At 47.4% G+C, this 22,068-nt stretch overlaps 1 protein-coding gene across 5 annotated transcripts in view; it reads right to left on the reverse strand.

Moving 5' to 3' along the window:
* The window catches only part of LOC8037525 (probable DNA helicase MCM9), a 93,797-nt gene that overhangs the window by 34,980 nt on the left and 36,749 nt on the right, over nucleotides 1–22,068 (reverse strand). For all 5 annotated transcript variants that reach the window (XM_029977329.3, XM_029977328.3, XM_042292665.1 and 2 more), the window contains 4 exons: nucleotides 20,592–20,738; nucleotides 19,342–19,405; nucleotides 16,646–16,755; nucleotides 9,118–9,264 (listed from right to left, as the gene is read on the reverse strand). In XM_029977329.3, coding sequence (XP_029833189.3) covers nucleotides 9,118–9,264; nucleotides 16,646–16,755; nucleotides 19,342–19,405; nucleotides 20,592–20,738 — 468 coding nt within the window. The remainder of the gene's footprint in view (nucleotides 1–9,117; nucleotides 9,265–16,645; nucleotides 16,756–19,341; nucleotides 19,406–20,591; nucleotides 20,739–22,068) is intronic.

Here is a 22,068-nt window from a genome sequence, read left to right on the forward strand (position 1 = left end):
CCCGAACAGCATTAAAGAGTCCTCCGTGTGGTACTGAATAAAACAGATCCTCTACATCAATTGAGAATGCCAAATGTGCATTTGGCATTCCCATCAGTAGAACTTGCACTATTTCATTTGAGCTCCGAACCAGAAAAGGATTTTCGCTAGATCCCACTTAGATGATGCTGTAAAAATCGGCTAACCTAAACTTGCCCCGTGCACCCTTCAGAAACAATGACTTGTAGAAGGCATTCAGGTCTATGCGTCTTTCCTGTGAAAAACAACTCCAGAAAAACTTTCTCCGCCTTGTCGCAGCTTTTCTAACGCCCTTTAGCTGTGATTCCTTGAGCAGCCCAAGTGCTGCCGTTTTTTGTTTAGGAACAAAATTTTTCACCGGCCTAAAACTTTTTGCAATAGCAGCAGTTGCCTCGTCCTGGAAAAAAGTCTCAGGCAGCACGACAAAACCACCCTCTTTGTCCGCTTTCATTTAAAGTGAGTCAGGGGCAAAGAAGAAGCCTCCTTTCGAGAAAGTGGTTAGTGCTTTAAATGAGAGTTAAAAGTTGCATGCTCGAGTGAACGGGGGTTTAATAAGGCTATGAAGGACAGCCCAGCCAAGTGCATCGGTTGAATTTCGAGCCTGCAGAGCAGGCATTTGCTGGCCCACCGGTTACCTCGGGGCAACCTACAGAGTTGCGCACACAAGAGGCTCTTTGCCGAAGCCAGAAAAAAAAAGGTACGAAGCCGAGGACACGCCCAGCGATAATTGCGTGATTTGAAAGCGAGTCGTTGGTGGCATGCTTGGCTCACTCCAGTGCAGTCTTCACTCCACACATTCTTATCTTGCGCTATTTAGATTTGTTGCTTTAAAGGGGAACTGACACGTCAAAATCATATTTTTCTTTATTATCCGAAACGAATGAAAGCTATGTCTGGACGTTACCCTCAAAATTTTAAACTTGGGAATTCAGTATTTGTGAAGTAAAAAAAAACAATTCCCAAATGCCGAATTTGAAGTCCCCGCACGATCTGCACCGGTGCAGCGACGTCAAATATTGACCCGTTCAGCAACTCCAGTTTCTCTCTTGCCTCCGAACCGCTGCCACTCGAAGTGTCACGTTCGCCGGCGTCCCGCCAACCACCGGTTTTCTCCGGGCGTACCACCTACCGCTGCTAGCAGACTGTGCTTGACTTTTAAGTTTGAAGTTCTTTTCGGTTTCTTTCAGCAATTTTCGGTCTTTTTGAGCAATCTCAAATTCTTTGAAACGATTGATTGATTGATTGATTATTAGGTGTTTAATGGCGCAAAAAGCAACATAGGCCATGCTGCGCCAAAGAGATAATTAAAAGACTCTATAGTAGAAGGAAGGAATTACTATGCAGAGGATCTATAACTGGTGCAGGTAGCCAGTTTTTTTAAGAAAATCTAAAATGTGACCAAAAGGAACTAAAGGTTCATCTCCCAGTAAGAAGGCTGGATGAAATGGAAGATATCCAGAAAGTGAAGGAAAACTCGTCCGACGTTCCTGATCAAAGAATTTGCAGTGCCATAGAATATGCAGTATAGTTAGCGATTCACCGCAATGCTCACAGACTGGGGTGTCCTCACCACAAAGAAGATGCCGATGGGTGATACGTGAATGTCCAATTCTCAAGCGACACATTAAGACTTCATGGCGACGGTCTCTATGGTGCGAACTCTCCCATAACTCCAAACGTGGTTTGATAACATGTAGCTTATTATTTATTTCTTTGTCCCAGTCTTGCTGACAGGCATAATAAACTGCTTTTTTGAGAACCGGTTTAAAATCTTCTTGAGGCAGCTGAACAGGTGTTTCCAGAGCATCCTTAACAGAGGCTGCTAGCCTATCCGCCTTTTCATTACCTGAAATTCCCACATGGCTTGGTACCCAGCATAGCCTGATATTGTATCCCAATTGGGAAGCCAGGTTTAACTCTACCTGTACTTGTTGCACGAGCCGATTCTTAGCATCATGGAGGGAACAGAGAGAGAGGATAGCACTCTGGGAGTCCACAAACAAAATAGCTTTCCTGATGTTGTTGCCTAATATATATTCAATAACCATGAGCGCACCATAAAGTTCTGCAGTAAAAATGCTGGCAACAGAGTGAAGCCGTCGAGCTTTTACAAAGTGTTCTGAACATACAGCCGAACCGACAAAGTGTGGAGTTTTTGCACCATCAGTGAGGAATTGTGCATAGTCCTTATACTTAGCTTGCAAGGTCATAAACTCTTGCTGAAGGACTAGTGGAGCAACAGTTCGCTTATTGTATTTCGCTAGTGACCAGTCACAGGTATAGTGCACCGCCTTCCAAGGAGCAATGCTTTGAACTTTCGTCATCAAGCTACGCTCAGGAAGTGCAAGCTGCAGGGATGCAGACATGCATTGAATGCAGAGGCTTAAAGGCCGTACTATACTTGGCTTATTCTCAAAAAGACGAAAAAAAGGAGATACCTGCAAACAACGGAAGGATGGGTGTTCAGGGTCAGATTTGACTTTATAACTATAGCATAGGCTGAGGAACTGTCTTCGCTTTTCTAGTGGCATTTGGTACGTCTCTGCATACAAACTCGGGACAGGCGACGTTCGGAAGGCCCCTGTGGCAAGTCGAAGTCCAAGGTGATGCACGGGATCTAGCATTTTTAAAGATGAAGGTCGTGCCGAGCCATATACAACCGCACCATAGTCAAGGCGGGAACGAACCAGCGAGTTGTAGAGTTGCAGGAGGCATCTCCTGTCAGAACCCCAGGACATGTGTGCAAGCACCTTGAGAACATTGGCAGATTTAAGACACTTTCGCTTCAGTTCTTTTAGATGGGTCTGAAAAGTGAGCTTCTTATCAAAAAGAACACCCAAGAATTTGTGCTCATGCCTAACAGTTACGTCAATGCCATTCATCTGCAAGCTGTGATCTAGCGACAACCCTCGACGTAATGAAAAAGGCACGCACACTGTTTTTTCTGGTGCAAACCGGAAGCCATTTTCATCGGCCCACTTACTCATCCTATTTATTGCTATCTGCAATTGGCGCTCACAAATTGACAAGTTGCATGAGGAGAAAGCGATCTGGACATCGTCTACGTACAATGAATAAAAGACTGATGGTGGTATAACTGCAGCGAGGCTGTTGATCTTAATTGCAAACAAGGTAACACTCAAGACACCTCCTTGTGGGACGCCGTTTTCCTGTGTAAAAACATCTGAGAGCGTGGATCCCAGGCGGACTTGAAAGAAACGGTCTGTCAAGAAGTCCTTTAAGCAACGCAGCATGCGACCACGAACGCCACACCTATACAGGTCCTGAAGTATTCCGTACCGCCATGCCGTATCGTAAGCTTTCTGTAAATCAAAAAAGACAGAAACGCAATGCTGCCGGTTCACAAAAGCCTCACGCACGAAAGTCTCCAACCGGACAAGGTGATCTAAGGTTGAGCGACCTCTTCTAAAACCACACTGGTTTTTATCAAAAATTTTCTTTTGTTCTAGAATGTACACTAGCCTTCTGTTAATAAGCCGTTCATAAGTTTTTCCTAGACAACTAGTCAGTGCTATAGGCCGATAACTTGCTGGTAGGGAAGGGTCTTTGCCAGGCTTCAAGATGGGAATGATGTGTGCTCGCTTCCAGCACTGTGGAAAACAAGAAGCTTCCCATAAATAATTAAAGAAAGACAACAAATTCACCAAGAATTCAGCCGACAAGTGCCTCAGCAGTTCATAATGAATCATATCTGGACCAGGTGCTGACTGCTTCCTTACTGCAAGGGCAAATTCAAGCTCAGACATTGTGAACGGCCGGTTGTAACCAGTATCACTTCCAGAGAAATCAATATGCTGTTTTTCTGCCAAGGACCTGAACTTTTTAAATTTGGTAAAGTAATTTGAAGAACTGGAGACTTCTCGAAAATGATCAGCAAGAATGTCAGCCTGATCTTTTAGTGATGGGGATGATGAAGGAAAAAGGGGAATGCTGAAGGAGTGGCAAGTACCTCGAATTTTCTTAACACGATCCCATACCTCTTTTGCAGGAACAAAACTGTTTAGGGAGGACACATATTTCACCCATGAGGTCTTCTTGGATTGTTTTCGTGTCCAACGAGCTTTTGCTTTACACTGTTTGAATTTGATCTTGTTCTGAACAGTCGGGTACCGCCGAAACCTTCCCCAAGCCTTATCCTGAGCTTTTATGGTGGTTGTACAATCCTTGTTCCACCAAGGCTTGCATTTCTTGGGAATATTTCCAGAAGTTCGGGGAACTGACAGAGAAGCAGCATTTATAATTTTTTCGGTAAGATAAAGAGTCGCTTCCTCAGGAGACATAGCTAAAAAAACAGCGGGATCAACCACTGCCTCCAGAGAAAATAAAGCCCAGTCGGCTTTATCTAACTTCCACTTGGGAGCACAAGCTCGAAGAGAAGGAAGGAATACTGAACTTTCTAAAATTACAGGAAAATGGTCACTACCGAAAGGATTTTCTAAAACCTTCCAAAAAAAACAAGGAAGTAAAGTAGGTGATGATATGGAAAGATCAATGGAAGTAAAAGTATTATGAGGTGCACTAAAAAAAGTTGGTTGTCTCTTGTTTAAAAGGCAAAGGCCAGATGACAGTAAAAAACGTTCTATGACACCGCCACGAGAGTCTTGACGAGCACTGCCCCACATGGGGTGGTGTGCATTAAAATCTCCTAAGATTAAAAAAGGCTGTGGCAGTTGGCCCACAAGCCCTTGCAGGTCATGTAAATGCACTGGAAAGTTTGGTGGAAGGTAAAGCGAAACAATAGTAATTAGGCGGTCAAGCAGAACACGAACTGCTACTGCCTCTAAGGGGGTTGCGAGAGGGACAGGTGCACAGGCAATACCACTCTGCACAACCACAGCTACTCCACCAGAAGAGGTGTTACAAGACACACGGTCTTTTCTAAACACCTGATGTCGCCGTAGTACCTGTGTATGTGTTTCATTAAGATGAGTCTCCTGTAAACAGATGGCAACAGGCTGGAGCTCATCGAGAAAAAAGTTGACATCATCAATATTACGAAAAAGACCGCGGCAGTTCCACTGCATTATACCTATATTTTTAACCATTTAAAACAAAACAAGTATAACATACAAATTATATTAAAAAGCTATATTCCTTACGGTTTAAAATCTATTTTTACACGCGGTGCACTTTGTTTTTTAGGGGGGTTATTCTGCCTCCGATTAGAGTCACCGGAGGCAGAGGGGGTGGACTCTGATCTTGAGAGGAGAGCCTCCTCATCAGATCTCGACCCACCCTCGTCCATGGGCTCGTCTGCAGTTGCTGGCAGCTGGCCCTTGGAGGTCGACTGCTTTGGCACCTCCCCAGGCTTCCTCTGAGGAGCAGAGGTGTGGGGAAGTAGGCCCCGACCCCGAGAGGTCGAAGCAGCCGGTTGAGCAGGAGACGACATCTCCTGTTCTGGGACGGATGCTGGCAAAGCAGCATTCACCTTGCGGTTCGGAGGCGGTGCCACTGGCGCCGCTCTCGGGGGTTTAGAGGGGGACCGTGACGGGAGATGCAGGTCGTCCGGAGACGTCTGCGTTCCCATCGAAACTACTGGCCGCGCTGGTCCCCTGCGCACGGCCTCGGCATAAGACCCTTTCGATACAAATGCAAAACGCTTCTTTGCCTCAGTGTAGGTAATGTTTTCAGTAACTTTTAATGTAAGAACTTCTTTCTCGTCTTTCCACACAGGGCAAGATCGAGAGTATGCCGGGTGGTTGCCACTACAGTTCGCACAATGAGGCTCATTATCGCACACATCTGCAACGTGTTCCTTGCTGGAGCACTTTGCACAGGTGTCCCTTCCACGACAGTTCCGTGACCCATGGCCGAACCTCTGGCACTTAAAGCACCGTTGAGGGTTCGGCACATAAGGTCGGACCCGGCATTGAAGGTAACCTGCCTTTACAGACTGCGGCAGAGTGGTTGAATCGAAAGTCAAAATTATATGTTTTGTCTTCCGTTCCACACCATCACGGCGGATAGTGATTCGTCGTGCATCTATAACTCCTTGACTAGAGAGGCCCTCAATTATCTCTGGCTCAGGTGAGTCAAGCAAGTCATCCTCAGAAATGACCCCTTGAACACTGTTCAGTTTGGGGTGAGGACTGACGCTTACTTTGTAGTCAGAGACAAGGTTCAGTTTAAGGAGGGCATCACTTTGCTGCTTTGTGTTGACCTCGACAAGGAGATCATCAGATCCCATCTTCTTTGCATTGTAACTGGCGCCAATAACACCCTCAAGAACTTTGGAGACTAGAAAGGGAGAAAGTTTGCCAAGTGGCTTGTCACCTTCCGAGTGCATAACAAGGAACTTCGGGAATTTTTCCAGAACAAAAGATTGTTTCGTGTTCAGTGCTTCGGTGCGGCCCCTTTTGGGGGGCCGATCAAAAGGTTTAAGTTTGGAACCCATATGAAGGGGGAGGGTTTTCGGAAACTGTGGTGCACCGCCCACCACCGAGCCCAACAAGGGAATAAGTAACGCTCCATAACAAGATGGGCTTGGCTGAAGACGTTACGCTATTAGTGCTGCCCAGTCTCTATAACCAAGAGTGGTTTTGGACAAGGTGTCTGTCGCCACCCAAGGTTAGCCCTTGCCGCCAAAGGAGTTGAAAAGGAAAGAAGAGAAATGAGAAGAGTGAAAAGAAGGAGAAGACAAGGGTGAAAGTAGAGAGGGGATAGTAGAAGTGGCGACTAGACTGAATCATCCTGGCCGGGCCTTACCAGGACTCCCGTCTACGAGAGGCGGGGGCCGAAGTGGTGTATTGCCTCACCCGGGGGGCCCCGAAGGGTCCAAACCTACCCCGGGCTCGGCTCAACCACCACGATGCCCTTTTCCCCGGACACGGGAAAGCCACGCACAGCCATACGTGGGCGGGCGAACCCGCATGGCTCGGGGTCCGTGGAGACGCCACTCTCCAAACACCTGCTTCCACAGGTGCCCCCTGCGGGGAATTCTTTGAAACGCTGCGAGGTCATGAGAACGTACAGTGGACGTTTCTGAGCCCCTGAATCATCTCAACAAACCCCTAAATATCTAGCCACATCGCACATTACAATTTCAATTCAGAGACATCCACAATGAAGAATAAATTTGGCAGTTTAATGAAATGATAAATTTCCTCAAATGAAACCTGCTGCACAAAAAGTGGAACTGAGAAAAACCTATTTGAAGTTTTCCCACCACTACATTTGATTTTCCTGGTGGTGGTAGCGACTAAAAGGCACCAAGAGCATAGGTGCTGCCTTCTGCTCACATCCAGTCTTCTGCATGGCTTTGCTGAGTGAGTCCGAGCTTTGAACGCTTGCTTCGAGTGTCCTTGTGTTGTCGGCATGTGGACATTGATTGTAAACGAGTGAGGAATAGGATGTACTTGCAATGTGACTTTCTATAAATAAATGTCGGTTTTAGTTCCAGTTTTCTGTTCAATCAAGGCGGGCTTTCCAATTCTTGTCCGTGTTCATAGCCTCTTCCACGTGAAAGCTGGACTTCCAAGGTGTTCTTGCACAAACAGTGTTTACTCTCAAACGATGTTCTCTTCCCAACGAGTATAATCTTCCTTCTGGGGCGTACCGGTGTGGAGCTACAGCAGTTAGAAACTAAAAAAACGTTGATGCTTCACACTTGCAAAATGCAAGATTTTGCCTCGTCGGCTCATCGTAAATGTTTTATTCCTCCACAATCAATAAAAATTTACAGGAGTGTGCACTATTAGTTGCAAAACCACAATACATAAAAATTTTAAAAATCATTTTTTTCTCAAAGATTGCAATTTTAAGGTAGTGTTCCACCCAATTAAATCTGAACCTTGGGTTCGAAAAAAAAACTGCGGCATCTCTACCGCATTTTAAAGGAAGCTAACACAGATACTGTGTTTGTCTGTAGGTCACGAGTCGTCGTGGTATCACACGATTCCCAGTGCCAAGCCATGTCGTCACGTGATCTAAGTGTCAACAATAATATTTGATCTAGCAACTTTGGCTGTCAAGTCTGGGTGTAACGGACATCAGTTGTCACTGTGCCATGCGACACCACGACCCGACACCTCGACACCACGCAGTTAGTCTAAGTGCGCCAATAAAAAAAAAAAATGCCCGATAACCCACCGTTTCCCGAGCAATGCAATTCTGAATATCACGATTTGATCGACAAATCGAAATGTATGTATTTATTTGAATATAGGTCGACCTTTTTTTTTTCTGAAATGTTGTCAAAAATTAAGGGTTGACCTATAATTGTGACCAAAGAATTTCGACCTAATTCGCAACCAAAATTTGAAACCCTACCGAGGGTATGGAGCTATCAATCACCTAGCCGGCGTTGCTGTAGAGCCGCGCGGCTTCTTGTTTCAAAAAGCTTTTGATGCACAAAAACAACCGAACAGCAGCAGCCGACAGCCCGTGTCCGCTACGGCTCTCGCACACAATCCTCGGGCGTCGAGTTTCGCCATCACGCCTGTAGCGTTCCCCTCGCTGGGCAAGGGGAAGGGGAGGGAGAGGAACGCGATGCACCATGCACTTTGCACTTTGCCCTCCTATGCGCTCCATTCCTCTCTCCCTCGCAAACACGCAAAAAAAAAAAAAAAAAACGGAGGTATTTTAGTTTGTTTTTTTGGTGGGTCGTGTGTTGCTCACGGGGCTGGCAGCGTTGCTCGTGTCTTTGTATTTGGTCTTTCGTCGCTCGCCCGTCTCCACTTTCTTTCGTTTCTTCTTGTCGTCATTCATTTTACAACGGTGTCAGTGAGGTATTGTTGCCAATTTGCGAGGATGTCTACCAAGCTGATGAAGCTTTTTTGACATCGCCCTGTGATTTAGCTGAGAGTGCTGTAAATAAAGGTTTGTCTCTTTTGCCCTAACTTTCCCCTGTTCCTTAAAAAAAAAAAAAAAAAGAAAGAAAGGTTGACCTTTATTTGAATTATTTTTTTTATTCTCGGCGGGCTCAATAAATAGGGGTCGACCTATTTTCGTGGTCGACCTATTTTCGGGTAAATACGGTAGCTGCGATTCTTTCTAGGGCGGACACAGACACGATGCGGCCCCGGTGACGTGCTCCGCTCGGACGAGCGTGGCCGACTGTCTGTCGCAGACGGTGCTTGCCTTGGCTACGCTGATGGTCTGCTGCTCCATGGCCTCGTGGATGCTTCCCCGGTCGTGCTCCCGGATGCCGTTGAACTCGTCGATGCAGCAGACGCCGCCGTCCGCCAGCACCAGGGCACCGGCCTCCAGCTGCCATTCCCCGCCGTCCTCGAGAGGAAGAGAGGGAGCAACCATTCTTCTGACAATGTTCCCAGCTCAGAGACCACTTCTATTGCCGGCAAGGGCTACGAGCGTGGCAGGTGCACAGCCTTTGCGCAAGTAAAGTGCACATTAGCAAAAGGAGAGCAAAAGCGCAGGCGAGCTGGTCATTGCTCAACCGAGCGAGAAGTTATGAGTGGTGTTCTCACTGCACGAGCATTCCTACAGCCGAGATCACATCTCCGCTTCCCTCAAATTTGTCGAAACTATTGGGTGTGTCAAGGAGTGGCCAGGCTGTTTAAATCGACTGCGAAATCCGTTTTCTTAACCTATCGCACTACGATTTTGTGCAGCGTTGTCCACAGGTGCTGCATTTTTTCTATAAAATTTGCAAAGAGCAAACTTACCTGAGGAAAAAGTAAAGAAAGAAAAAGGCTTAACTCTTATAGAAACCCAGCAAAGCCACCGGTCTTCAATCAATAGGGTGCCCTATTGTTTGTGTTCGAACACCGGTGACTTCGCTGCTTTTCCAAAGAAGTTAAAGGGGCCCTGCAAGGACTTTTTTACTGGTTTTTAATTTGCACCGAACCTGAGCGCACTGAACGTAGTAACTTAATTAAACTTTTCTTTTCTAAAATTTTGCTTTCTTTTAAAAGTTATAGACAAATTAAAATTACAAAAACAAGCAAAAAATAACCTCCTTCATGACATCCTTGGTTGCTTGAGTGGCCATGAACTAGACGAGGGGTAGTGAGCTCGGCGAGCGCTCACAGCTGCCGCACTCCGTATCGACGGTTCGAGAGGGCGCCACTAAAGCGTGTTCTGGCTAGGCTGTATGAAGCGGGCAACCAGGGCGGCTCGCACTGCATTTGCTGCGCGACTAAACACTAATTTGGCATGACACTTCATTGGCCACAAACGACAGCAGACATGGGGTAAAGATCAGTTCAAAACGGGAGCCACTTCGCGCTGCCATACCGCCGAGAGGCCAAATTGCAAGGTAAAGCTCCTCGCCGAAGGCCTTGGGACCGCTCGGAACCGGTCAGACCCTCCAGTCTGTACGACCGCAGCGCCGCCGCGTACATCCGGGACCTTTCTACACTCGCCGCTCGTTGGCGCCTGATCCCAGTACACCTTCCTAGTATGCGCCGCCTTTTCCTAAAACGCACAAGGAAGGTGTGCCGTTTCGCGCCATCGTACTAGAAAGAAACACCTGGCAAGTCCATGTGTCGTCTTTCCTGGCTAAACATCTGTCCAACGTTCAACCACAGGACCCATTCAAGATCCTCAACTCTGGAGGTGTGATTGCTTTTCTCCAAGAGAAAGGGTGCCACATTACTTCTGGGTTTTCCATCGACATTGAAAATATGTATTATTCAATCCCACATACAAGCCTCCTGAAGATCCTCCGAAACTCCATCGAGGAGCAGGGCACTTCATCATTTCAAAACGCGGCCGGCATCAACTTGGATAGTTTCTTAGAGCTTCTAACCATCTACCTGAAGGCGACGGCAGTAGTAGATCAAAACAAGCAGTACGTACAACAAAGCAGTATCTGCATAGGATCCCGGGTAGCTCCCTACCTTTGTGACATCTACCTCGCCGCATGCGGCTCTGCTATCCAAGACAACTTAAAAGATCCCCGAGTAGAGGCTATTTTTAGGTATGTGGACGATTTTTTAATCTTGTGCAACACTCAGGTTCATGGAACAACCAACGGATGTAAAGAAGCAGTCATGACGTGTTTCGATCAAAGCTGCGCCGATCTTACCTTCACCCACGAGCTCCCCGTTTACAACTGCATAAAATTCCTGGATCTCTCCTTAGAGTTTAGGAATAGACATGTATGCTGGAGATATCAGGCACGATCTTGCAAAGGGTTTCTTCCTTTTAGCTCCGAACATACCAAAAATGTGGAAAGAGCAGTTGCAACCACAGCGCTCAATTCCGCCCTTAAAGGGCAACTCCGCTCAATTCCGAAGATTTCGGGATAATGTGTGATTTCGAATTAAAAAGCCCTAGTAAAAGACACTACGTCGTTTGCTTCGCGAAAAATGGGATATATATTTTTAAATCTAATTTTAAACACGAGCGGAAATCGAAACCGAAACTTCGGCTCCGTCCGGCAACATTGGCCTCGGGCCGCCAAGTACATGGCCATCACGTGGTACAAGATGTCACGTGATCCTCGGCCCAACGACGGGCGGGATGGGGGCGGGCGTGCGGCAGGCGCGAGTGCCGTCTGCATCGCACTCTTCACCACGTTTTGGTGTCTACGGCATTCGACGACGTCTGCACAACTGCGGCATAAGTCTGCGACTCTGCGCACGTGGCGTCCATAGTGTGGACAAAACTCAGAGAGGAAAATAATCACAAACGGTGAGACGACGACGGTGGTTGTGACGCGGAAGACGGCGGTAACGGCGGGACCACGGCGGGCGGTTGGTCTGCTCCCAAGAAGCGTGCTGCGCAGGCGCGTACGCCAATCATGTGGACACCGCTGAGCGCCGAGAGGCAGCGTTGCTGACGTCATGCGCTACGCTCGATCGGAGAAGTAAAAACATGCAAAAGGGGGCCATGATGATGGCGTTTAGCTCAATGTTGGCTCCGCCCATGCCGTAGCCTTGACTGCGCTGTTGGTTGCGCCTGAATTCGCCCGCTCGAGTCAGCCGATTTCGGCAACTTGGCCAGTTGCAAAGTTTGCCGGACCGTTTAAAAAACATTTAGACAGAACTGCGTCGTAATATTTGACGTGTGGTCTTCCTAGGCGATACTGAAGAGGACCGCATTGTTTTTTCAAAACCAAAAATGAAGCGGAGTTGCCCTTTAAGAGGTCATGTGAGCATCAGGTACGGAGAAGTTTTGTGACACAAATCTCTAGGCTCCAAGATGCGGGCTACCCTAGGACACTTCTTGTTTCGATTTGTGAAAACATATGTGCAAAGATCAAGCGCCAACCTGAAGGACATGGAACAATTACAACAAAGAAGCCTCGAACACCCTATGTGGTCGCCCCTTATATCCACGGGCTCACCCATCGACTAAAAAAGATTGCTGGCCCACAAGGCGTACAGGTCATATGCTCTGCGCCTAATAAGGCATACTCTATGTGCCGGAAGGTGAACAGGGAGGACAACAACGAAGAGACAGGTTGCAGCACATCTCACAAGACCAGATACACCAAATGCACAGAAGAAGTCGTGTACCAGATTCCTTTGTCATGTGGCAAATGCTACATTGGTCAGACGGGAAGGTGCATTAATGAGAGAATAAGAGAGCACGCAGCGTCAGTGAAGGCCACCACAGCAGCAGGGCACCTCGCGACCCATTGTCGGGTGTGCACATGTGCACCAAACCTTGCCAACATTGACATCCTGGCAAAAAATTGCACGAGGGTTGCTCGAGAAATTCTCAAGGCCCTTGCTATTGACGCGAAGGGGGATCATTGCGTGAGTGCACTATCAATCTCGCTGCACCAGAAGGAAATGGTATACCTGCGAAGAGCCGCACACTTGACAGGCACATGAAAGAAGAGGAAGAGTGGAAGACGACGGTTCAGATATAGAAGAAGAGGAAGAATCTGTGTAGCTGTACACTAAAGAGAAAGATTTCATTAAAATAGTTGCTAGTCCAGCGGTGCATTTGCCTTTTTTGTTTGTCTCTGTGTGTGTGTCCTTAAAACGTTCAGCTGGCACTTTAACAACTTTTCCACCGCTTGGTGGCGGGTATGTCGACGGGTCATTTTTTGTTTCCATACTTTATTAACTGCATTAGTTTCTTTTTTTATATAAAATAGTGAACAAAAAATACTTTTATAAATAATTGAAACGGTTAGTGCCACTTATGTTTTGTACTTCGACAAAAAAGCTTTTAGCGGCTCTGACCAGTAGTAAGCCCAGGACCTAAGATATCACCTTTCGCGCACTTTCGGCACCGCAGGTCGCCCCCGTAGGTGGACGAGGTTTCCGCGTCGTCCGGTTAAATTATGACGCACTGATATTTAGTTACTTTCTCCGAGCCTGCTGGCTTGCCCAAACCCCAGGAGCCGTGGAAACCGCAAAAAGGTGGACGCTTAAATAGGATTTCAGGGCTCCTTTAGGCCTGTTTCTTTGTTTACTTTTTCCTTAGGTAAGTTTGCTCTTTGCAATATTTATACAAATACACCTGAGCATTTCTTATGAGTTGTGAATGCGAAAGCTTGCAAGCTGCTCGTCCGCTCCCTTTGTCGTCTGCTGCGCACTAGCACGCGCGCGCTTCCGGACCTCGGAGGCCATGGCGCAGCGGCCAATGGGAGCTTTGTCGACGCACGCCAGCCAATGGAACCGAAGGCGATCGAGGAAACTAGGATCTGTTTTCGCACTTCAAACTGATGACGTCAGCTCGCTCCATGAGACCCCCCCCCCAGTTAATGCTTTCGCATTAAAAAAGCGACCGTAGAGAATGCAGAGAACCACAAACAAAAAAAGAGCAAACGAGAAAAAAAAAATATTCAAGGTCAGGATATGCTGTTGGGAGCAATCTACAACTGAAGTTTGTTTTTCCTCTCGCCAAGTGCTCTCCAATTGCGAAATTTGAAAGACTGCGTCGGCTGCTTTCTGATTACTGCTTCCTATATCTTGTTTGATAGCACTCTTTTTTGTTTGACTTTTGCGTGCTAATACGGTTTGCGCAGGACATGTCAACCATCTTTGTCAATCTTTGACAAGCTGAAAATGATTCCTTGGTGCAAAGTACAGATTTTAGCAAACGTCGAACTTCTGCTTGCGATTGTGGAGCATTTGCAGCTGAAAAGGCGGCAGTGCTTGAGTGCAACTGGCAATCCTCGCTGCAACTTCGCTGCTCTGCGCGGCTCTCCTTTTTATCTCTGTACGGTTCCGGTTCCACTGGTTTTGTTTGGACTCTGGCTTCACGGAAGCAAAATCACATTTCTTTCAAGGACACGTTTGCCATACTATGGGTTGTATAGCTAAGCATAGACGAAAAAGCTTCACGGAGCTAAAATAATAAAAGATTTTTCTTTCCGCGTGCCTGGGTGCTTCGCTTTTGTAAACATTGTCACAGAATAAACAGTCCAAAAGCTACTTTTTGTTCCAGCTGTTAGCCCGCCTAGAGCATTATCACTTCGCGGGTCACTAATGTTTTCCGCGGTCCACCAAAGAATGTGTTAACGCGTGTTTACCGTAATGTCAAAAAAAGAATCATTCATTACAAAGCACAGCACTCAAAATTGCAGTAGGCCCAGTTTTGATATAGCGAATTACGGGATATGTCGAACTAAAATCATTGTCCGACGGAGTTCGTCACAAACAAGTTTGACTGTAGAATGCACAGTTGGGCTAGTTGGTATACATTTACGATGAAAAACAGCACGGAGGTTTTTGTGCATTCTCTCCTCAGTGTCCTCGTATTTTTGGCCGTTTCTCATCACGACGCAAATGTTGCAACGTCACCGCGCCTACATAAGAATGTGCGGCAGAGACAGAATGGGACTTCCGACACTGCCTTCAAATCTCGTGTCTCATTAAATAATCATCTCCTTGTAGTCTGAACCCAGTCTCCAGCCCATCCGTCACCCGGCCTCTAGCAACTCCAAGCGAAAGTTAGGCTTAGGGGTTAAAAGCGCTAAATTCGACGGACGAGTAGGACAGACACACACCACAGAGCACTACTTGCAACTGGTTTATTATTGAAAAAAACACACATACCCCAAACCAACAAGACACACATCCGGATCAGTTCCAACCATTGCTTATCACATTTCGTACTCTTACACCGTGAATGATCGTAAAAACGATAACTCCGATTCAAACAGGGTTATCGATGGGGCACTTACACACATACCCTCGTCACACTCGGAAATAAAAAACGCTTCCGTTATCTCCCTTGTCTTTCTATTTTTGTTTCGTGCCAAGATGACGGTGTTGTCTAAATAGGGTAAACACTCACACCTATTGCAATGCACTGCGAGATTACCAGAGGGGGCTGACCTCAATGACAAGGCATGTTCCCTCAGTCTTTCGATCACGCATCGGCCCGACTGCCCCACGTATACCCTCCCACATGACAGAGGAATTCTGTACACAACCCCCCACTCTGCATCCTACGTATTTTGTTGCGTGCATTTTCTGACAAATATCCACCCGTGTGTCACCCCGTTCCACCCTCCCACATAGCTCGCTTAATTTCTGTGGGGCTGAAAGGAGAACCAAAATGCCACGCTTTTCCCCCACCTTTTTGATGTTATGGCTAACGTTGTGTATATATGGTATCACCACTGGTCTCTTATCTGGCTTGCCCCTCTCTTCCCTTCTCCACGAAACTTCTTCAGCAAGCCCTCTACCACCCCCTTAATGATCTCACAGGGGAAACCTCCCTCCTCCAGCCCCCTCACTTGTAACCCGAAGCTGTCGGCTACGCTGTGCTGACAAGCCGCGTTCAGGCCAGTTGTGGCTATCCCCCTCTTAATAATCTGGGAGTGGTAAGAGTCATAAGGCAAAACACCTTTTTTCACCCTAGGACAGTAAGCCCAACAGAAATGCGACGGGAGAAGTGCCAACTTCAGATCTAAAAACTGCAAACCACCCTCCACCGGGTTCTCACTTGTGAAATTCAAGCCCGAGGCACTAGTTTTGAAAATCTCCAACATGCCTTAATTCAAAGTAACAACATCATCTCTCTCGAATCACGAAGGAAGGTAGCTAGACTAAAATTTCTTTATCAACTCTGGTTTAAAAAACTCCGGCTTGAATCGTCGTCCTTTCTTCACCCATCCTCGACTAGGCGCACAAGGCATGACTATCCGCATAAAATAACTCCAGTATTCGTTCGAACAAATGCATTTAAATACTCCTTCTTTCCCAGAACCATAACAGAATGGAACAACCTACCTCATCACATATTTATATCTGAAAATGTTTTGGAGTCGATTGAGCGTTTGTTTGATGTGTAACTCTTTGCATTGTGTTTTATTTTCCTGTTCCCCACTACTGCCACCCCTCCCAACTTTGTTGTGAGCTATTACATGTGCTTTATTACAATTTTTGCATAATTTTCCCCTGTTCCCCTCTCCCGTTTTACGGATTACTGGTGTTGCGCTTTTTTGACTCCACTTTTGTAACCCCCAATCCTGCTTGGGCCACAATTGGCCTGCAGTATTCCGAAAAAAATAAATAAATAAACTAGCCCAAATCCAAACCCTTCTGAAAGTTAGGCCCTAAGGAAACCCTGCTTGCCCGACCTCCCTGCTGGCGATGCTTCTCGGTGCACCTGGAAGAAGAGTTAGGGCACAGGCGAGCTGGTGAATACAACATAATAAAACCGGAGACACGAAAACACGAAGGACCATGTCTAAGACGGTGTTGTCTGTGTCTTTGGCACACCTGGGACTCACTTTTACGGCGGCTGCGGTGAGGCCCGCGCTCGTGCTCCCGATGCCCGTGGTGAGCACCGACCTGGAACTCATCTTGGCAGCATACTTGAGGAACTGCGACTTGGCCGTGCCTGCACCGCAATCCGGAATTGTCCGCTCCATTCGTCCAGTTAATTTTAGGTTTCATCCACTTGGCATATTTCTATGCATCTAACCGCCTACGTGCTGCTACGTAGAGCCGCACAGTTTAGATAACAATATAGACCGACACGCGGGCTTCATGTCGCGGAGCTGTGACGGAGCTGCGATTGCGTTGGTGCCAGATGGTGTGGGCAGAAGGGCACACGTTTTCCTTGGGTGCCGTAGCATTTCGGCATGCCGTAAAGCTGTGAAGCTGCTAATTGCGCCGAAAGGTGCAGCAAAAGTAGCGCAGTGTGCTTCCACGAGTTCTTGGCAAACTCTGAAAGGTGCAGAAGGTGGATAATATCCGTGGATCGAAAAGAATGGTCGCCTCACGCGAACGACCGTTTGTGCGGCAAGCCTTTCTCGAAGGCAAGTGTGGCTTTCATTTCAATATCCGTCCCAAGACTCGCTTATGTGCAGGGAAACTGTCGTATGATCGAGGCCACCCAGATTTTGTTCCCACGGTGTTCGTTCACAAAGCACCGGCTAAGTGCTCGTCGGTGGCTGGCTATGCGCGTGCTACCAAGCGGAAAGAGATTGGCGACAAAACGGACAAAGCACTACCACTTGTCGTGTCTGTTGTCAAGAGGGTAAGAAAGATATTGCACCTTGACTCGAAGGACACTCCGCGTATTTAAGCGATTAATAAATATGCTTCCACACACCCGCAGTCTGCTGATCCCGCCAGCAGCGCAGAAACTAGCTCGAAGTAATTGTAGGCCTTGAGAGACTTGTACGTCTACAGTCAGCCGTGAACTGGCTTGGCGAAAAAACAAAATAAACAACGACGCAAGCCATCGACGTCGGTGGCAAGAACTTCACGTCGGAACTCCAGCAGGCCTTGTTTACGGCTTACGGATCGTCCAAGGCAACGCCGTCCACGTGCAGTTTGTCTCGAGACCGCTGCCGTTCAGGCTCGGGTTGCGAGCTCAAATAGTCGGGCATAACGTACGACATACGCTGGCCGGAAATACGACGCACAAATGAAGCTAGAAGCGTCTCTACGCCACCAACGAGTGCATGCCACACAATGCAATGGCGAAAACAAGGAGAGCCTGGCCGCTTCTGCCCGCAGAGCTTCTGCGCATGCGCCGCCTTCCCGCCTTGTTGGTAAACAGAGCCGCGCCGCGTGTCAGTCTATAGGGTGACACTAACGAAAGGGCAGGCTATAAAACGTGCCAGAGAAGAACGGCGCCGGCACGTAGATGGCTTTCACCTCGTGAACTTTCGACGTATAGCTCCGTTTCTATGCAACGTTAAAAATGTCGTTACGACGTTTTCAAAGACAGCTTCCAATGCAGACGACAGAGTGGCACGAGTAGGGCTCCTTCTGCCGTTTCTCTGCAGAAACGGCAAGCGGATGATGGCGCCGCTTGCTTTCTACCGGGTGCTCGCTGCACCCATTGGGAATCGAGTGATGGACACGAAAATGGGAGTATCGGAAGATGGTGCCGCGAGCGCAACTCTCGTATAACTGAGTCGCCCGGATCGCAGTCCCACATTGCAAAAGGCAAGAATTTTATCCTAAATTTTTGCGGGGATGGAGCTACGTCTCGAAATTACACGAGGGAGACACCACCACTAAAACACCTTCAATGGAAAGTTGAGCTCTCCGCGTGCAGGTGCCGATTTTTACGGTGCACTCTCCAGCCCGCTTTTCCAGAATTGCCACCTTTTATACTACAGTAAAGCCTCCTTATAACAAAGATCAAGGAGCGGTCGTAATTATTTCGTTATAACCATTAGTTTGTTATAGCCAATGTTCATTTCCCACTATTAGCAAGCAAGGGGAATTATGATTGCTTTGTTATATCCATTGGTTTGTTATATCCCACTTTGTTATAACGAGGTTTAGCTGTATATACCAGAGGTTGGCAACCCACGGCCCCATGTTGATACTGTTAACAAACTACCCTAATATCCCGAGATAGCCCACCTAAAATCGAAAGCAAATCGGGTAAAAATAAAGAGTAAGCTAACTTTCAGTGTGCGATCAAAAAAGGTGAAAAAATGCTAGTTTTAGATTCTGTGACCTGCAAAACTTGCGATTACAGGGAGGGGCAATGAGCCAAGGTCCTTCCCAACCACCGATATCTTCGTTTGATTTACCTGCACCAATGCAGAGAAGTGTAGGGCGGTGTACTACCGGTCCTATCTCAATACACATACCGGAAGTACACTGCCCTACACTTTTCTGCACCGGTGCAAGTGCAGGCAAATCAAACGAACCCACTGTTCGCTCCCATCTTGGCTAAGTAACATCATTTCTGCTGAGGTAGCCAGGGCCCCACAGTTACCAGAAAGGGCTATCTTTCAATGTTTTCGAAAAGATAGCAAATCGTGCCAAAAATAAGGGGCGAGTTATCTTTTGGGGGTTGGGCATCTCTCTGGATATAACGATAAGCAAACAACTTTTACGAAATTTAAACGACGTTCCAAGCTCGGTTACATGCTTTACAGATGCGATGAAGCAACGACAAAAGCCGCCATTTAACCTTTCTTCCCCGTCTTTTTTTGCAGACGCCGGGACTCACCTGGATCGCCCACGAGAAGCAAGTGCGACTCCCCGCGAATCTTAGTTCCGCTCTCGTCGGAACGCTGCCGCCCACACCACCCAGAAGCAGCCAGCCGGTTCCGAGAAAGGAAAACACCCGCTCTGAACTCTGCTCGGGTGCTCGAGAGTGAGCCTGCCTGCGTCGAGGGCGGCTTCATCTTCCAACGCGGATTGAAAACCGAAGGGCTGTGCACAAGAGCCTACAAGGATGCGATATTACAAGCTCCTCCCACAAAGCCCTCCACTCTTTCCACTTTAGCAGAGGGAGAGGAGGAAACCGCCAATCATAGGGAGCGCTTGGAGGGAGGAGCTTGTGCCGCACTTCTTCACCCGCGACGGAGAGAAGGTAAATAGAGTCAAAAGGTGCCAGGTATGATTGGGCCAAAGAGGAAGGGCTGCTTGCCAGTGATTAGAGGTGCACGAGCAATAATGCTGATATTGCCCCAATTCTTCCGGAAAACGGTAGTTTTTATGTACGTAGCCCATGGACTACATAGAAAAGATTGAATTCTATGTGGGGCCGATAATACGAAGAATTATCTTTTGACCCCTTGACGGTAGTGTTAGTACAGTGCTCGTCAAACTTATACGGAACATCTGTGGGCAGAAAAAGGATAAAATATGAAAGAACTGGGCATATTTCTGTGAACTGAAGATATGCTACGGACATAGTGGGACACAAAGAGAAATAGCTTAGGGCTAGCACCAGCTATGCATGCGCACGTAGAAAAAAATAAAATAGAAGAAGCCAAGAGTAGGCTTACTCTTGGCTTGTTCCCGGGTGACTGTCGTACGTGTGCTCAACCGGACGAGATGTCACAACTTGTAATTGTTGCCTCATTAACGGTCCCCGAGACCGGACGGCGGACGTGCTTTCTTTCTCTCTCGCCGGCAACTCCGGCCCGCTCCAGCTCCGCACTCAGGAAAGCAAGCCCACCGGAGTTCCCTACGTCCCGTCGAATGAGGGGGACACAGGGGCGGGGACATGGGCGTAGGAGAGGCGAGAGTAGACGGACAAGATGGCTGCCATTCCCTAACAAGACACGCTCCGGTCGGAAGACGGCTCCCGAATTGGCGCAACGCGGCCCCGGGGAAAGGAAGCCAAGAGCAGAGCAAACTGACGCTTTACTTAGGGGTGGGGACGGCCAGGCGAATTCCAAAGAAAGCTTGGGGAGCCCCCGACCCGCCATCTAAGCCGAGTGCCTACAGAGAGACGGAGGGAAGACGCACCCGGACGCCGCCGGCGAGGATCAGAGCCACCGCCAGCTTCACCAGAAACAGTCCGTAGACCTGCGGACAGACGCTGGCCAGAATCAGGTTTCTTCCCACCAGGGGGCAGGACTTGTGGCTTTCCCAGAACTCTTCAAACTCCTTCCTCTGCCAAAACATAAAGACAGAATAAGTGCAAAATGCATCATTTCAAGTGTGGTGTGAATTGTGCTGGGCAGAACACTCCCTTCTAAAGAACTTTGAGGTAAACTAAACAAACAAAGAAATTAACTTCAAACACCAACAGCAAAAAACTCCACCACATAAAATGTTCACATCGGTACTTCGGCCTCGTGTTGCCACGGAAAAAACTTGCCGTATTTACTCGCAGAATGAACACACTTTTTTTTCCAAAAAATCGATGCAGAGTTGGGGGGGGCGTTCATTACGCGAAGTAAAATTTTTGCGTTCTATTTACTCGCATAATGAACGGACCTTTTATCCTGAAAAATCGAAGTAAATTATTATCTTTTTGCGCGCAGCGCCCGACCCCATAACCAAACTAAGCTGTGCAAAAAAAGAAAAAAAGCTTTTCTTTATTTTCTTTTTCTCTTAGTTCCTTGGTTTTTTTTTTTTTTTTGCCGCCTTTCGCAAGCTGTTTTGTTTATTTTTCTTATTTTTTTGCGCGCAATGCGCGACCCCCCCCCCCCCCCCCTCCCCGCAACCAAACTGCACTGTGCAAAAAAAAAAAAAAAAAAAAAAGCTTTTTTTTTTCAATTTTATGGGTTTTTTTTTTTCTTTTCTTTTTGTCGCCTTGCTGTTTCGTTTGCTTAGAGGGCTTCTCTGTGTAGAGACCGGGACCAGACAGTGTGAACTGGGCCGGATGGGCAAAGACCCGTGGCAGTCTTTATTCACGACATATATACAAACGTAACAGTGAGGCAGCGCCCTCTATGATAGTATGTTAGAATCGTGTTAAGAGCGACACCTGACGGTAACAAACAACACTACACTCTGCTCCTCTTTCTTACCTCCTTCCACGCGACACCCGTAACCAAACTGCGCTGTGCAAAGAAAAAGAAGAAAAAAAAAGCTCCTCTTTGCGTTTGTTTTCTCTTAGTTCCGTGGTTTTTCTTTTCTTTTTTCACCTTTTGCAAGCTGTTTCATTCGCTTAGAGCACTTCTCCGCTTCTCTTTCTTGCCTCCTTGCGCGCGGCGGCGCGCAAACCCAAAGTCCAGACTGCGCTGTGCAAAAAAGAAAGCTTCTCTCCACGTTTTTTTTTTTTTCTTGCTTCCGTTGGATATTTTTTAATTTTTTTAACGCCTTTTGCAAGGCGTTTTGTTTGCCCACGCTGCCCATGCATTTGCGACCTCGCTGCACCAGGATAGAAAAAAGTGTTCATTTCGCGCGCGTTTATTACGCGAGTGAAAAAAAAAGGCCAAATTTTGAGAGCCGACTTGGGGGGGTGCGTTTATTACGCAAGTGCGTTCATTGTGCG

The sequence above is a fragment of the Ixodes scapularis genome, unplaced genomic scaffold (assembly GCF_016920785.2).
Source record: "Ixodes scapularis isolate PalLabHiFi unplaced genomic scaffold, ASM1692078v2 PGA_scaffold3__209_contigs__length_174095766, whole genome shotgun sequence".
Classification (NCBI taxonomy): Eukaryota; Metazoa; Arthropoda; class Arachnida; order Ixodida; family Ixodidae; genus Ixodes; species Ixodes scapularis.